Source organism: Protopterus annectens, chromosome 1.part1, assembly GCF_019279795.1.
Source record: "Protopterus annectens isolate FY-2018-M chromosome 1.part1, PAN1.0, whole genome shotgun sequence".
NCBI classification, from domain to species: Eukaryota; Metazoa; Chordata; order Ceratodontiformes; family Protopteridae; genus Protopterus; species Protopterus annectens.
Window position 1 is genome coordinate 1,824,175,218 of NC_056726.1, and position 16,821 is coordinate 1,824,192,038.

The 16,821-nt window shown below is 38.7% G+C and overlaps 1 protein-coding gene across 1 annotated transcript in view; it reads right to left on the reverse strand.

Annotated features, from left to right (window-relative positions):
* The window catches only part of OSCP1 (organic solute carrier partner 1), a 789,745-nt gene that overhangs the window by 362,938 nt on the left and 409,986 nt on the right, over positions 1 to 16,821 (reverse strand). The window contains exon 5 of the mRNA XM_044084814.1: positions 5,124 to 5,227. Coding sequence (XP_043940749.1) covers positions 5,124 to 5,227 — 104 coding nt within the window. The remainder of the gene's footprint in view (positions 1 to 5,123; positions 5,228 to 16,821) is intronic.

Sequence of the window (16,821 nt, forward strand, 5' to 3'; positions counted from 1 at the left end):
CCTCTCAGAATCAGGAAAATTTGAAATAGCCTGACAGGCCTGAGAGAGAAGAGCCAAAGCATAACCAGCCATATGTGTCTGATAGTTCACAGCTCTAAAGGCCTTGGTAGTAGAAATATACACTTTCTTACCTAGCCTCTCCATGGTTCTACTGTCCTTATCAGAGGGAAGCCACTTAGTAGAAGGCAAACATTTGGAGGGCTTATCAAAGGCAACTGATGAAGGGTCAGCCGAGGGACACTTATAAAGAAACTTGCAGTCATCAGGCACTTTATAAAATCTAATAACAAACCAAAAAAACACCAAAACGGGTACAGCTGAAATCATTTTTACTGCACAAATCTGGTACCTCGGCTATTTGCCTTCAACGGACTTTATAAAACCTATCAGGTTTTTTGGGAGCAGGCGGCTGGGAATCAGGAGCATGAGAAGCAGTGGAAATGCATCCAGAAAGGTAGCGAGAACATGAGGAATAGCAGAGGACCTATGAGACTCCATCTGTAGAAGCTCAGAGTACCTCTTCTGAGCATCAGACACCTAAGCACAGTCCGTAACAGGACATTGTTTGAACCATATACTCAAATACATACAAACATCTTTATTTGGATTTTAAAAATATACATCCAAAGTGAATGTTCAAACTTGTTTTCAACCCTCTTATAAACCAAATATTGCTGCTGTTTAAAAAGCTTATGTTTTCTAATCAATTAATTAAAAAATTATCAATAATTATGTTTCCTATTGCTTACACAAATGAATGGTTAATATCTTTTGATACTCAGAAAATGCTAGAATTTTAGAAGAGTGACCTATTATATTGGAATCAATTTATCTCAGCTAATAAAATAAGTTCTGTAGACTATTTGGTCAGCAGATATAGTATGCAAATCTGCAACTGGCTGGACACCCAAACTCGTAAGAATTTTATACACGTTAAGCTAGTACCCACATTAGAGGCATACAATAAAAGTAACTTAAAAATCTTGGATTTTATCTCAACAATTACTAATAGCTCACCCAAGAACACTTCATACATATATGTTATTTATAAAATTCTCAGAAATGATTTTAGCAAAACAGATGTTTCTTTTTGGAATTATTCAAGAGAAGTTAATAGACAAGCATTCTCAGAAAAAGATAAAAAAAAACTTTTACAGTCGGTGAAGAAATCCACATCTTCCCTGTTCTGGTATGTATACACATGGAAATTTTTACATAGATGTTTTTTTGCCTCACGTAGACTAGCAATAATGTACAAGAAAGATGCAATGAAATGCTGGAGATGTGGACACCCTGATGCTGGCTGCATATATATCTTTGTAAAGCTCTGTGGAATGACAACTGTATAATTTCTGACTCCCTTATCCTTTTCAATGTTCCTGCTCCTGAAGTCATTCCTAAAAAACAAATATTTTTACTATGGTCTATCCTCTCTATAACAAGGAAAATTGTTACTAAAAATGGGAAATCCCAATCTACTTCTGTCTTTAAAGTTGAGTTTATTCATCTTGTAAAATACATTTGTAAGAATGAGATTGCTACTTTAAAAGCAAAGACTAACAACACAACTCATCATTTAACTGCTTGGACAAAATTGTCTAATCTGTTAGAGAAATATTAAGTGTTCTCCTATGTATATTGCTTTTTAGTTGTTATAGACATTGTACATAGTTTATTTGTTTTTTCTTGTTACTATACTGTTAAGTCATTGTATTATAAAATTAATAAAAACAATTTGGAAAAAAAATTGCATTATCATCATCATCAGAGGAGGAGGAATCCTGCTTCTTAGGCCTCTTAAGAGGTGCAGAACACCAAAGAGGAGTAGGAACAGAAACCCTCTGTTTAGGCTTTAGAGCCATAAAAGAATTAAACAGGCATTGAGTGAAGTGTTGCCATTCACTCTGAGGATCTTTTGGAGCAGGAGAAGTGTGCCTAGTTTTCTGCTCCTTTTTGAGAGGGACGTTAGCCTTAAACAACTTAGGAGGCTCTGACTCTTGCTGACATTCAATTACTGCAGTCAGAACCTCTTCCCTCACTAATATCTGAGAAGCAACTCTAGGCCCTTTGGTAATTATCAGCCATGGTTCCCCCTGTACATCCAAGACAGACATCTGCAAGGCCTCCATCATGTACATGCCTGAAGTTGGATTCATGCTGGCCTCAGAAATGGTCACAGCAGAGGAATCCAACAAGGAAACCAGATGATCCTCTGGCCTTTCACTAGCCTCAAGAGAGATGTCTGGTGGAGGTGGTACACCCAAAGAATCCGACTGATCTTTCTTGGTCTTTTTCTTAACAGATGGCTGACCCTCCAGTTGGGAAGATCCTTCCATAGTGTCTTTAGCCAACAGTTTAAGTCACTGGCTTTCCAAGTAAATAGCTAGGAAAGAAAGCCAATTACACAACATCTTGGGGATGAAAGCTTGGCAAATCTCACAAGATGTACAGTCACGGGAAGCACCTAAACAGAGCAAACACTGCTTGTGATGATCTTTATGGGGAATCTGTCTCACACATTAGCATTTTCCCTTTTTGGATGACATGCAACCGACAACCAGAATAAGGCAAAACAAAGACAAGAAAAAATAAAAAAAAAACAATAAGACACTTATCTGAAAGTGGTTTGGTAACCAGCAGATGAACAAGCATTCAGACTGATGATCGAAGATGGTGTTCAGACCAACAGCAAAGAAGTTCTGAGGATGGTATGTCCAGATGTCACCTTTATGCCCTATGCCATGTGCGGGGAGCATATTTGTGAAGTACTCCATACCCATTACAACTTAAAGGCTTTGGTGTACTGGCTGGATGTTGGGCCGCCCTAGGCAGGGAATCTCTATTGTAAAGAATACAACAGAGATATGGAAGGACATCTATAGTTATCACAGGAAAGGGCAAAAAGGCATACATGAACATCTTCATCCATGGGAATGAAAGGCATCTGAACTCCAAAACTTTTTGGTTCTGATCATTTAAGTATCACCTGGATGTATGAGTGTGATAGGTCAGTTAAAACCATTAATGATATGGGATTTAGGTTTGCTTTTTATAGTGATGATTATAATAAGATAAAGAAGGAATTACTAGAATGTAATTGGAAGAAGGTTATTGGGACTGCTGATATTCAGGATGCTTGTAAGAAATTTTATGTTTTTTGTACAAACTGCTTATGTTCCAATGGTCCCTATGAAACCAAAGGGGTATAAATCCCTGTGGTGGAATGCAACTTTAGAAAAAAAATTCTAAAAGACTTAGAAACTTATGGAAAAGAATGATGAAGAGTTCTGGAAGGACTAACCATAATAAATTTAGGATATTAAAGAGAGGTTTACCAAGAAAAAGTATGAAACAAATTTGGCTAGTAATGTGGTGTTGAACAAAAAGGCCTTTTTGGGCATCTGAACCATTATAAGAAGAATGTTTACACTGGTGTTTCTATAACTGTTAGTTCAGAATCAGTTGTTGATACAAGTTTTTCATCAAATATATTTTTGAATCATATTGTAGATTCTAACCTTACTACGAAGGGGTACATGTCTATAGATGTTTTCAGCGATTGTCTTTCTCTTTTTTTTGTTAAGTTCAGATGATCTGTTAAAGCAGATTAAGCACAATTATTCTAATGGCCCAGATGATATACCTGGAATTTTTTGTCCTAGATTACCGAAATGTCAACCTGTTTGATCTTTTGCAAAGGTTACTTGAAACAGGTTATGTAACTGCCATTTGAAAAAAAAATGGCATATACAGTTCCAGTGTTTAAAAGTGGTGACAGTGGAATGGTTGAAAATTATACATTAATGGTTGAAAATTATTCTCACAGTATTGTTGGAAAATGCTTTGAACTGGTAAGCTGAAAATATGTTACTGACATCTTAGGTGAGAAGTTTGATATTACTCAGCATAGCTTTGTTGTAGGTAAGACTTGTTGCACCAACTTGCTTTCTTTCTTTGGATATTTATGAAATACTTTTGAGTTGAGGGGTGGCCATTCATGTAATCTATTTAAATATGTCAAAGGCCTTTGACACTATGCCTCATGATAAGATTATTTCCATTATGAAGGGTAGTAGAATTAGTGCGCATGTAGTGAGATGGATTATCAACTGGCTGACAGGTAGAAAATGTGAGGTAAAAAATAGGTAATTCGTTTTCTGATGTGAGGGAGTCTAACAGCTGGCATGCTTCAAGGCTCGGTACTGTGTCCAGTATTGTTTGGTATTTTTACGGCTAGTTTTCCTGGCATTATTAATGGTCAGATATGTAGATATGTGCCAGATGTAAAAGTTGGTTATGTGATTTCAAGTGTATTTGATCAGTATCTTCAGAATTATTTGAATAATTTGTTTGGGTGGGCCTCAGACAATGTTATGAAATTTAATATTAAAAAAACAAATGTTATGCATTTTGGGAATACGATCCCTAAATTTCCATATGCAATGAATGATGAAAGTATGCAAGAAGTTAATGTTGTGGAGGAATTGGATCTTAATATTGATAGCAAGATCAGAAAACAAATGACCTATATTTACCTCACATTTCCTACCCGTCACCCAGTTGATAATCCATCTCATTACATGTGACTAAATTGTTAGATTATGTTACTGTGAAATGAACAGAATTTTTAGATGTTAGTAGAGATGAGGGTTTTAGTTGCAATTTACAAATGTATTGTTGGACCCATTATTGAATATGGTGGGTCGATAAGTGACTATAACAGAATACAGCTAGACAGACTGGAACATAGCTTAGTTTACTGTAATAGTGACCTACGGATGAATATATATATATTTATTTATATATATTAAATACTACTGTTATCTATCATTACACAATTAACACTTATAACAAAGATTAAAAAAAATAGATGCTTTAAACCTAAAACTAACTTTCTGTTTTCACAATTCTATGTGAAACAGCAGCAACTGATAACTGCAGGAGCATATGATGCAGTGAAGCTGAATGAACAGATATTTTGAATCAATGTATAACATACCAAGTAAAAAAAAACTTCCAGTTATTAATACTTTTGGTAGAATTAAACAGTAGTAGATAGAGTTAAACCTGCATAGAATTTCAGGTCTTCAGGGAGAATACAATTAGAAATGAAACATACCTACCTAATAAGTCCTGGGACTTCAGTACCCCATGGAACATGCCCTGAGGTTGGTAGCACAAAGCGTCCATTTGAATTTTGTACTTTATCCTTCAAAAAGATTGATACCTGATAGAACAAAAATGATACATTTAACAGTGAAAGGTACAAAGAGACATATAGTGCCATCAAAATGATAAAATATATGACAGCCTCTTATGAAAATTGAAATCAAATCACATATAATAACTAAATACTTTATCACCCTCCAAAATGCGGGTATTATTGCAGATACAGAAATAGCTACATTATACCAAAGGCAAAAGCAATGACCTTTTATGTTGATGAGGGATTGAATCATTCTAGAGTACAACCACTTCTACATCACTGCAGTTGAAAGCCATTACTCTTTTGCCCCACATCTATCACTATTTCGAGGATGAAACAGTCTGTATGTTCCAAATGTCACTAAAAACAGGAACATGAAATCTGCCATCAGCATTCAAGGTTACTTTAACAATATTGCAACCATTACAGCAAAAGAAAGGAATTCCCCATAGCATGCAGCTTTGAATGTTAAAATGATGTTACAGGCCACTTTTAAATCTAAAATGGAAAACTTATTTTTTTAAACAGTCTAAGTCATAAGATCCTTTCAACTGGCATAAGGAGTAATGGCAGCTAGAAAACATTAAGTGTCTAAGGTTAATTTAACATGAACCTAAACTAGGAGTTTAAGCGCAGTTTCTGTACTCACAGTCCTGTTAAGTATCACATTAAATGGATCTCTAAAAGCACAAAGTAGTGAAAATCTAAATGCTGAAACATCACCTTTCTACAACAAAAGTAATACTACATTACATATTATCTGAATGTCTAGTTTGCTGCATGTTGGTGGATGTGGCCACCCCATATCCCAATGACATTATTATTACAACTCCAAGACTAGGCAATACTGGAGAGGGCTGTAACTTTGGAGTTAAGTTAAAATAGGGTATAGGGCACTTGCCTTCTTTGTCAGCCTACAAAGAATCTTCAAATGCTCTTTCAGACTTTGTGTTGTATTAATTGTGCTTTTTTTAAATTCTATTTACTTTTTTTGTTGACCATGTTAGTCCCCCTAGGACAACAGCCTATTTTCTGGAGAGACACAAGGTGATACTTAGGGAAGCTTTGCCATAACATCAGGGAAATTCCCCTACTTTTCACGTGGGTAGCAGAGAATGCTTCCTGACAGGCAGCTTGGAGGGGAAGAAACCAATATGGTGGCTGAGACAAGTCAGATATGTGCAGAGGCTAAATCTGGGAAATTAATGTGCAGCAGGCAAGATAGCAATATGAAATTATAAGAGTGGATTTGGACAGTGAAGGAATGTAAAACACTGCTTTGTCAAAAATGCTTGCACAGTCTGAATCAGCAGAAAGAGAAGAGATGTCCTGGAAAATATCATGAATAAGTGGTATTCCAGGAAAAATTATGAGGTGGATGAAGGAGCCATAGTGTTTTTTTTCCCTCAGGACAGTGGTAGATTGGCAGGAGAAGCACGGGGACATAAAATGGCCTGCTAAAGGTGTACCTGACCAGAGTAAAGTTGAGAGTTACACAGGTGCTATATAGAAAGTTACTGTTTCGGGAAAAAAAAGTTATGTACTCACAATAACATTCCATCTGTGTTGTCATTTTTATTCTTCCTTAACTGTTGGGTTCAGATCCGATCCTTAGATCTGACTCGGCCGCTTCTTCCATCTTGTGAAACACAAACTCTTGAGCTCCTCCCTTTACCCATAATGCGCTGATCAACTAACATACCTCAGAGCTTGTTTGTTGCTCCTTATACCTGCAAAGCAGTAGGAAAGGATTAAATAAAGAATCTAGGACTCAAACAAAGGAACAGCAGTGCCTCCAGTATCTTTCAATCCTTCCAAGAGACAAACAAGGACGGGGTTGGTGGAAGGAAAGTTAAAGAGGAATGAAAATGGACAACACAGATGTTATGGAGAGTACTTAACTTTTTTATCTGATGTTGTCATTTTCATTCATTCCTCAACTGTTGGGACAGAGCCCCCAGCTACCTAAATCTGGGGAGGACTCTAAGGAAGGATATTCCTGAGCACCGCTGAGCCAAAGGCTGCTCTTCTCCTAGACACCAAATCTAACTTGTAATGAGCAATAAAGGTATGAGGATTAGCCCAAGTTGCAGCTGCACAAATATCATCCAAGGAAGTTCTAAATAAAAAGGCTGAGGAAGTTGCCATCTGCCTAGTGGAATAGGCTTTTGGTGGTTTTAGTAAAGGCAAACCCACTTTTTGTATACAAAAGTAATACAATCAGTCAAACATTCTGCTAAAGTTACTTAAAAAACTGGTTTGCCTAATTTTGATTCCAAAAAAGAAACAAATAATTGTTTCAATTTCCTCAAATTTGGAAAGAAGACCAGAAGATTGATAACTGATTAACACTGGATTCTAACGTAACCTTAGGAAGAAAGGAAGGAAGGATTGGTCAGTAAGGATACTCTATCCTTATGAAAAATCAAATAAGGAGGTTTAGATGACAGGGCCTGTAATTCTGATACTCTCCCAGTAGAAGTGACAGCAACCAAAAAGATAGTTTTCCAGGTCAAAAATTTTAGTTCACACTTAGCTGATGGTTCAAAAGGGGGCTAGGTTAAAGACCGCAAAACAATGTTTAAATCCAAAGGAGGAATGGGGTCCTTTATTGGAGGTCTAAGTAAGAAACATGTGAGAAAGGTTTTGCAAAGTTTGGAGGATGTTAAGGTTGAATTATTTACTCCTACATGAAAATTAGAAATGGCAGCTAATTGTATTGTTGCAGTACAGGAGCTAGCACCTTCACTGAAAATTCTGGCTAAAAAGTAAAGAACCTTAGGAATTGGTACTGAAAAAGGGTCTACATTCTTTTCACATGCCCAAACAACAAATCTTTTCCATTTAATTTTGTAAAGTTTCCTGGTGGAAACTTTGTGGGATGATAAAAGGATGTGATGAACAGGGGAGGAGAGCCTGGAGTGTATAGCAAACAATGGAACTGGAGAAACCATGTGGTCAACTTGAGGCTTGGAAATTCCGGATGAGTTATTTCTGTTGGGCAAGACAGTAGGTCTTGAGTTGGATCCAGGGTGGATGAAGAAGATGAGGCCAAAGGAAAGGAAAACAGATCTGATGAGGCCAGTAATGGGAAAGTAGGATAACTGTGCTCTTCAATCGAGATGCTTTCTGAAGAAATTTGGGGATAATGGGTAATGGGGGATAAGCATAAAGTTAGACCGGAGGACCAGCTGTGAAGTGAAGCATCCCTTTGTGACTCCCCCAGTGAGGGGATCAGGGCATAGAACCTGCTGTACCTGTTGAGGAGAGAAGCAAAGAAATCATAGCCCCATCAATGGAAATTCCTCTCCGCCACTTTCATGCTGAGATCAATCATGAGGCATTAGAATAGACCTGCTTAATTTGTCTGCAATCATACTGGACTTCCCCGGAATGTGCATTGCTATCAGAAAATTAATGGATGATATTGCCCATTGCCATACTCTCACAGCTTCTCAATAAAGAGGATAAGACTTGGCTCCTCCTTGTTTGTTGATGTACCAGACCACTGACATACTGTCTGTCTGGATGGCAATAGTCCCAGTGATGAGTGTGTCTTGAAAGGCCTTCAACACTAGGACAGCTCTCATTTCCAGGACATTCATATGCATCTTGGCCTCTTCAGGGGACCATGTTCCTTGGGGTTACTGTTATTTAATAGACTGTCCTAAATGTCAAGTCTTGGAAGATCGAACGGGGAAGTTCAAAAAATAGAAATGTTGAAGCCGCAGAAATTCAAATTCCTTCCTAGGGAAAGAATTCAGTTGGCTGTTTGCACGGCTTCGACATTTTCTGAACTGTGGTGGGAATGTTTCAGATCGGGTTAAGGTAAGTGTGTGAATGTGACGGACATTGGGGTTTGGGTGCGGGTCAGGTAAGTGTGCGATAGTGACAGACTTTAGGGTTAGGGCACGGGTAAGGTAAGTGTGTGATAGTGATGGGTTTTAGGGTTAGGGCGCAGGTAAGGTAAATGTGCGATAGTGACAGACTTTAGGGTTAGGGTGCGGGTAAGGTAAGTATGCAATAGTGATGGACTTTAGGGTTAGGGGGCAGGTAAGGTAAGTTTAGATAGTGATGGACTTTAGGGTTAGGGTGCGGGTAAGGTAAGTGTGTGATAGTGAAGGACCTTAGGGTTAGGGTGCAGGTAAGGTAAGTGTGTGATAGTGAAGGACCTTAGGGTTAGGGTTTGAGTTAAGGTTAGTGTATAGATAGTTGTGCATGTAAGGTGTAGTGTAGGTTTATTAGGTGTTTGGTGTGCTTGTGTTGTGTGTGTGTTTTTCGGAACAGCAAATTTTTTCCTTGGGGGAAAAAATTTGCTGTTTTGGGGTTTCGTTGTTGTCATATTTCGAACTTTCAAATTCGAACATATGGTGTTCGAAATTCTGGAAGTTTGATTACATAACATAGACCCATTCCTTGGACCATCTTTCCCAAGAAGTGCCCCCCCCATCCAATAAGAGAGTGTGGTCACTATGGCTTTGGTTTGGGGGAGAACAAAGGGATGACCTCCTTGTGCTTGACTAGAATGTATCCAGCATAGAAGGCAATTCTTGCAAGCTTGCTTTACTTTGCGAGTGTCTACTGAAGAATTCTCATATGGTTCCTTACCAATGGTACCAGAATGATCATCAGTGACATGGATCCCACAGCTTGGAGAATCAGTTGAGCTGAAGGTGAAGAATTTTGAATTATCTTTTTGATATGGAACTGAATAGTTTGAACTGTGGACAGAGAGAGGCTGTTTGAGTGATTGCATTGAGCAAGGCTTCGATGAATTCCAATATTTGTGTGGGTTCAAGATGAGATTTGTTGTAACTGATAGAAATCCCCAGATGAGAGCAAAAGTGGAGTACATATTCTCAAGCATGACTCAAATGATGCCTGGTTGGAGCGGTTTTGAGCCAGTCATCCAAACATGGAAGCCCCCAGAATCCTTGCAGTCTCAAGTGAGCTGCTACTACTGCCATATAATTGGTAAACACCTTGGGGGCTGTGGTGAGACCAAAGGGCAGAGCTCTGAATTGGTAACGACTGGCTCCCAGTGTAGATATCTCCTGGATTGTCTATTCATTTATTTGTGATAGTATACATCCTGAAGATCTATCAAGCACATCCATTTGTCCTTCACCAGAAAAGGCAAGGTGGACTGAACTGTGACCATCTGGAACTTTGTGTACTAAACCGATTCATTTGAATTGTTGAGATACAAAATTAGTCTCCAGTCCCCTGTCTTCTTTGGCATTAAAAAGAATCTTGAGTAAGTTCCAGATTCTCTCTGGTCTGGTGGACCTCTTGGATGACTTTTTCTAGCAGCTTGTTAATTTCTATTGCTGCTGTTTCCCTCTGATTGGGTGGAACACTGGAGATTCTATTTATTACTAATGAGGATGGATGGGAAAATGGTATTATATAACCTCTGGATATTATCCTCCACACCAATGAATCTTTTGTAACTTCTAGACAGGCTCTCTGGTGAAGGGATAATCGACCCAGATAGCCTCCAGAGACGATAGTTGGGACTCCTTTCAGGAGTGCTAATAGGATCTGTCAGAAAAGGTATCCCTAGATCCCAGGTTATGCAGACCACCTCTGCCATGCGGACTGCGTCTTCCATTAGAGTTTCCCCCTTTGCCCCTGAGGTAACTGTCTCTATGTGGATCTTGGAAGAGACCCTGAGATTTTTTGAACATCTTCCATCTGCCTTGTTGTTTTTTAGAAGAGGTCCATTGATAGGTTGAAAAATGTATGCCCACAGTAGACAGGGTTTTTCCTTTCTGAAGGAAAAGTTGAAGGGTTCTGCAAAGTCACACAAGTATATCCTGGCATGTGTTTTGATGGAAAAGTCTGAACCCGCTGCCTGTGAGGTATCTTCAGTTGCATGGGAGATGAGCCTCACGGACAAATTTGAAATCAACTGCAGGGTAGCCAACGGCAATGAAACAGTACTCTCTAGGTCATAAGATATGGTCTCAGTAAGAGATTTGAAATGTTCCTTAATCAAATCCCTCTGAAGTTTCATAAAATGTGCCAAGTAGTTCAGAACATAAGAGCAAAGATTCTGAAGCAGAGACCCACTTCCAGAATCTGTCCATTGCCCCAGACTCCCTGTTAGGTGAGTGGACAGAGCAACTTTGTTCCGCTAGTTCCTTCTTAGTGGCTGCTGCTATGACCATGGCATCAACTAGTACTCTCGTATTCCAACTGGTTCTATCCTTTAGTTGTGCCAGGATCCTATCTGGTCCCTTAGCGATAAGCTCAATGATATCAGGCTCCGTCTACGCAAGCCAAGAGACCAAATCAATGAAATCATCGATGGGCGGAGTCACCCAAGAGGTAGACTGACCAGTGCCAAAGACCTCCAGGAATACAGACTCCTTTTGGGAAGGGTTGTTGGGGGGAACCAACCATCCCTTTGTTTTAGGAGTTCTAAGATCTCTTAAAATGAGGCATCATCATCAGGTGGTAATCTGGGAGACCCTTTCCCTTCATCAAAGTCGGTATCTTCTGTGACAGACTTTTGCAGAGCGTCTAAGTGCCTCATTTTACACCTCCTCGTAGTGGGAACTTCTTCAATGGGATGCTCCGGAGAAGTGTCAGAAGAGATTACCACACCCTGCTGGGTGGTCTGGAGACTGGTTTTGGCTGGTTGTTCCAGTGGCACAGCTGACTGAGGCTCTGGACACAGAGTGGAATGCAGTCATGTAGTTAGAGCTGAAGAGGGAAGAGAAGTCTGAACTGTGAGAACAGAAAAAGCTCTCTCCACTACCTCGAATGCAGAATGCCTCAAAGAAAAAGAAACCGATGGATCCTTAAAGGCATGTTTATGGACCAATGGCTCCCTCTGTCTAGAAGGAGAACTACTCACGGAAGAAGTTGGACACAATTTGTCTAGTGCCGAAGCTCACTTTGGAGTCGACTTCAACACCCCAGAGCTCGCATAAACATTATAGCTCTGAGAGTCGTCCAGCTCTAAAGTACTCAAGCCAAACCACTCAGAGAAGCCACAAGAGTCGAAGATGCCAGCATCTTTGGATCCAAGGTGGATGACTCCAGGACGTTTGGATCTGATGATTCTGAAATCAAAGATCGGACTGGAGAAGGAGCTAATAATGAGGGAGTAGTACTGACAAGGGTCTCTGGACCTGATGGGATCAGAGCCAGAAGAACTCCCACTTGAATCTGAGTCCTGAGGTATTTCCTCATCATCCTGTCAGACTCTTGGATGATCGAACAGATGATGTTGCAGAAGATGGTCTAGAGTGTCATCCTGTTGAATGTTCCAAAAAGGGGGAAGGGAGCTGAGAAGAAAAGGGATCCAGTAGCAGTTAAGAAGATCAGATCCAAGGAGATTTATCCAGTCTAGGTCTCGGATCGAAAGTGGTCGGATCTGATACTTGAGCTATTTTACTGGCAGGTTCAGATACTGGAGCCAAGGAGGTAGACAGATTCGGAGATCTTTTTCTTGACTCTTTGGGAAGAGAACCTCAACTTTTCTGAGGGGTTGAGCCCCAGAGAAAAAAGCAGGCTGTCTATCAAGGCCCATGAATTGAAGACCCTACACATGTCACAATCAGAATTAAGGTGAGATGGGCCTAAACAATAGATACATTTAGAGTGTGTGTCGGAATTTGGAATTTTATGGCTGCAGGCTACACACTTTTTGAAACCAGAACATAATTAAAAGTCAAGTAGTAAAGAATTAAGAAACAAATAACACTAACAAGGGAGACAAGAAAAATACCCGAACAAGTAAAATAGAAGTACTTAAAAGTACAAAAAAAAAATAATGAGGGAAAAAGCACAAGAAAGACTATAATAGAATAATAATTTCAACTCACAGAAAAAAAATATGCTCAGTCAAAAGTAAACAATGACCACTTCTGTACACTAAGGCGGCAAACAAAGTCTGAGGTATGTTATTGACTAGGGCATTATGGGGAAAAGGAGGAGTTCAAGAGTTTCAGTGTTCCATGAGCTAGAAGAAGCGTCCAAGCCAGATCTGAGTGAAATGAATGAAAATGACATCAGACCCTGTTTTTTTTTTTGTCAAAAGACCAGGCATACAAATACAATCCAAGAGTGATAATAAACGGACAGACATTTATGTAGGATACTGCACTGAAACTACTGAGATTTATAGCACAGGATATTCATTCAATAATCCCAATGGGCCAGTGTTTTTTGGACTTAACCTTTGAAACAATGGCGTTAGCAGTTGAATTAGTCACTTGTTTTAAGAAAACAGAAGACATGGAGCCTTGGAAAACTTTATGGTGTGTGACCATAATTTGCAAACAAGAAAAATGAATATACAGTTTTGTAGTGACTAGCTTAACATGATGGAAACAGTCTTGCCTTGCAGAGAAATACGAGACTGCATATGCAGTTAAGAAAGTTAAAAAGAAATATAAGGACTTGTAGGTGGATGGGATAACGCCATTAAGTATAAAAATAACAAAATATATAGTTTATATAATAATATATTGATTAAAGAAAATAAGGGCCATTTTTTCATTGGTACCAACTTAAAGCAATGCTTCTTTTGTGGAGACCTGAATCAGTCATTTTAGTAGGTGTCCAAAACACACTGCATTTGACATGAGGAAAAAGGGTCACTTTTGGATGAACAGTCAAATGTCTGAATTATAATCAGAAAGCACACAAAATAAAAATGACAAGTTAATGGGCATGTCACAAAATGAAAATGGAAATGTATATCTTATCGCACACAGAAAAGAGGGAGAGGAAAAAAAATGAAAAAATGCAAGTACAGAATGATAACTTAAAATAGGCATTACAAGTCATAGGTTTGTCTGTAGTACTAAGCAGCTGACTGGGTAGATTATTTGGCAACAAGCCACTGCAATTCCCACTACATTTTAATCCTATCCATAATGGATTGTAGAGGCTGATCTGGGGTCTTACAGTTCCCCGCCGATTCATCTAGGTTTTGTCAGAAGAGGGTTAGAGCGCTACTTTATTTATTATGAAGTTCAAGTCTTTTCCAAGGGAAACAAATTCTTTGGGAGATGTATCTGTCATTCCAGCAGACTCTGTTTATGTTGCAGTGGAGGTTTAGGACTCTTGTATGGCTGCTTGTGAAGTTAACAGTTTTGCAAACAAATAAGAAGTGATGCAGGTCAAAGTAATTTCAGGCCCTGAATGCTAGGCATCAGTCACCTTGTAGTAGTCTGTATGAGATGAAAAAAAAATGGAGATAGAGCATTAAAAAAGTTCAGGCCCTAGATTTTATTAAGTAAGACAAGCTTGGGGTATTTCACGTTGCATTACATTTCTAGAAATGTGTATGCCAAATAGAGCATAATATTATGTTATGGGTCTAATAAGGCAGGTGTCAACTTTGAAGATAACATCCCTGGACCTAGAAGATATAGCTTTGGTAATCAGCTGGGCTAAGTAGAAAGAGTCTCTATGTACTGCTGACACATAGTGGCCAGAGGAGAGTTCACTGCCTTCAAAAGAGTCCAGATCTCTTATAACTATATCAGTTTTGAAGAGAGCGTCATTTGTGTTGCAGGTGTATAGGTGCTCAGGTTTTCCAAAGAAACCGTGGCCTTGGCACCATTTGCTTGTGTATATTAGTCCCTCCTAAAGGACCTGCAAATCCTCCTACAGAGAGTGGATGTGCAAGATTGGTCAGCCAACAACCGCTGATATCAGAGAAAATATCAAATAAGAGCAGTCCCAGTACTGAGCCCTGGGGAACACCACTAGTAATGAATAAATCTGCCAAACTCTTTCTTTCTAATGCCATTTGGTCATGGACTAAAGGTTAAAAACAACTTCTGGCTATTAAAGAGGTTGCAGTTTTCCCCACTACTGTGCAACCTTGGTGTTAGTCTATACAAATTGTTGGGTGTGGAGGTCACCCATTAAAAACAATAACGTATATATATATATATATATATATATATATATATATATATATATATATATACACACACACAGATACATACGTATACACACACATATATATATATATATATATATATATATATATATATATATATATACACACGTATAGATAATATACACACACAGATACGTACCTATATTTTTTTCTTTTTATCAAAAGTGATTTTCCATCATTAGTTTTTGACCAAATGGCTATCAGAAAGAATACATTCTGCAGAGTGACATGATTCCAGAAAAGTGCTTATTGAAAATTTTAAGCCTATGATATTGTGTGATACTGATTATAAATTGTGATGAACATGACATAGGGTAGATTGTCTTTCAATATGAAATATGTATTGGGAGAGGATATACATGAAGCAAAAGAAAAGAAGCTAAGAAAAGTGGCAGCTCTGACTGTGAGCTAAATAAGGGTTTATAGTATGTAATATTAAAACGCTTTTCACTTGTATGGCAAAGAAAGTTTTAACAGTTGTTAACAGAATGTAGGGAAAAAAAAAGAAGTTATGCACTCATCATCTTTCGGATCCAACTCAGCTGTTAAAGCTCGTGGCAACTTAAAACTCTCAAGCTTCTCCCTTACCCATAATACACCACTTCCAAGTACCTCAGATCTTGTTTGCTGATTTTGCCAGAAAGGAAATATATATGTGAGTTGTGTACATATAAAGGAGGTGAAAGAAAAATACACATGCAGTCAAATATAATATCTGGAGCTCAATATAAAGGACAGTGACATCCACGTAAAACTCATTTTTCCAGACGTCTGCAAAGGATGGGGGTTGGTGGATGGAGAGTTGAGAAAGAATGAAAATGGGCAGCACAGATGGAACGTTATGGTTAGTACATAACTTCATTATCTGATGATGTCAATTTTCATTCTATCCTCAAGTAATGGAACAGAGTCCCAAGCCACTTAAAATCCTGGGCAGACTCAAGGAAGTATATTCCTGAGCACAAATGAACCAAATGATGCTCTACCTCTGGAGACCAGATCTAATTTGTAACGAGCAACAAAGTTATGGGAAGTAGCCCAAGCAGCTGCTGCCCATATGTCGTCCATGGACTTCCTGGATAGAAATCTGAAGACGTTGCCATAGATCTAGTTGAATGAGCTTGTACTGGTTGAGGTAATGTAGCACCCATTTTTTTATACATAAATTAAATACAATGAGATAGCCACCTGGTTTACTTTGGCAACTGTTTTTTTCCCAATTTCAAGTCTGCAAAAGAGACAAACAGCTGGTCTGTTTTCCTTGTCTTTTGTTCTATGCAGGTATAAACATAATTGTCTGTGAACATCTAGTAAATGTAATGTGTATTCACCTTTGTTAGTAAAATTGGGGAAGAAAACTGGCAAATTAATAGACTGATTGATATTCAATTATGACACAACCTTGATAAGAAAGGATGCCCGACTGGGGTACTGTGTCAAATGACTTGGCCAGGTCAAGGTAGGCAGTGAGAACGATTTGCCCTCATCCATTGCTTTTGGTGACCTTCTCAAAGAAGTCCACCAGGTTGAGTAAGCATGATCTACCCTTGACAAAACCAAGCTGGGTAGGGTCCAGTGTCTGGAGGTTTACTATATCTCTACTGATCATCTCCATGATAATGCTTTCCATGACTTTACTTATAAGACTAATGAGACTTATGGTTCTGTAGTTTCCAGGGTCTGT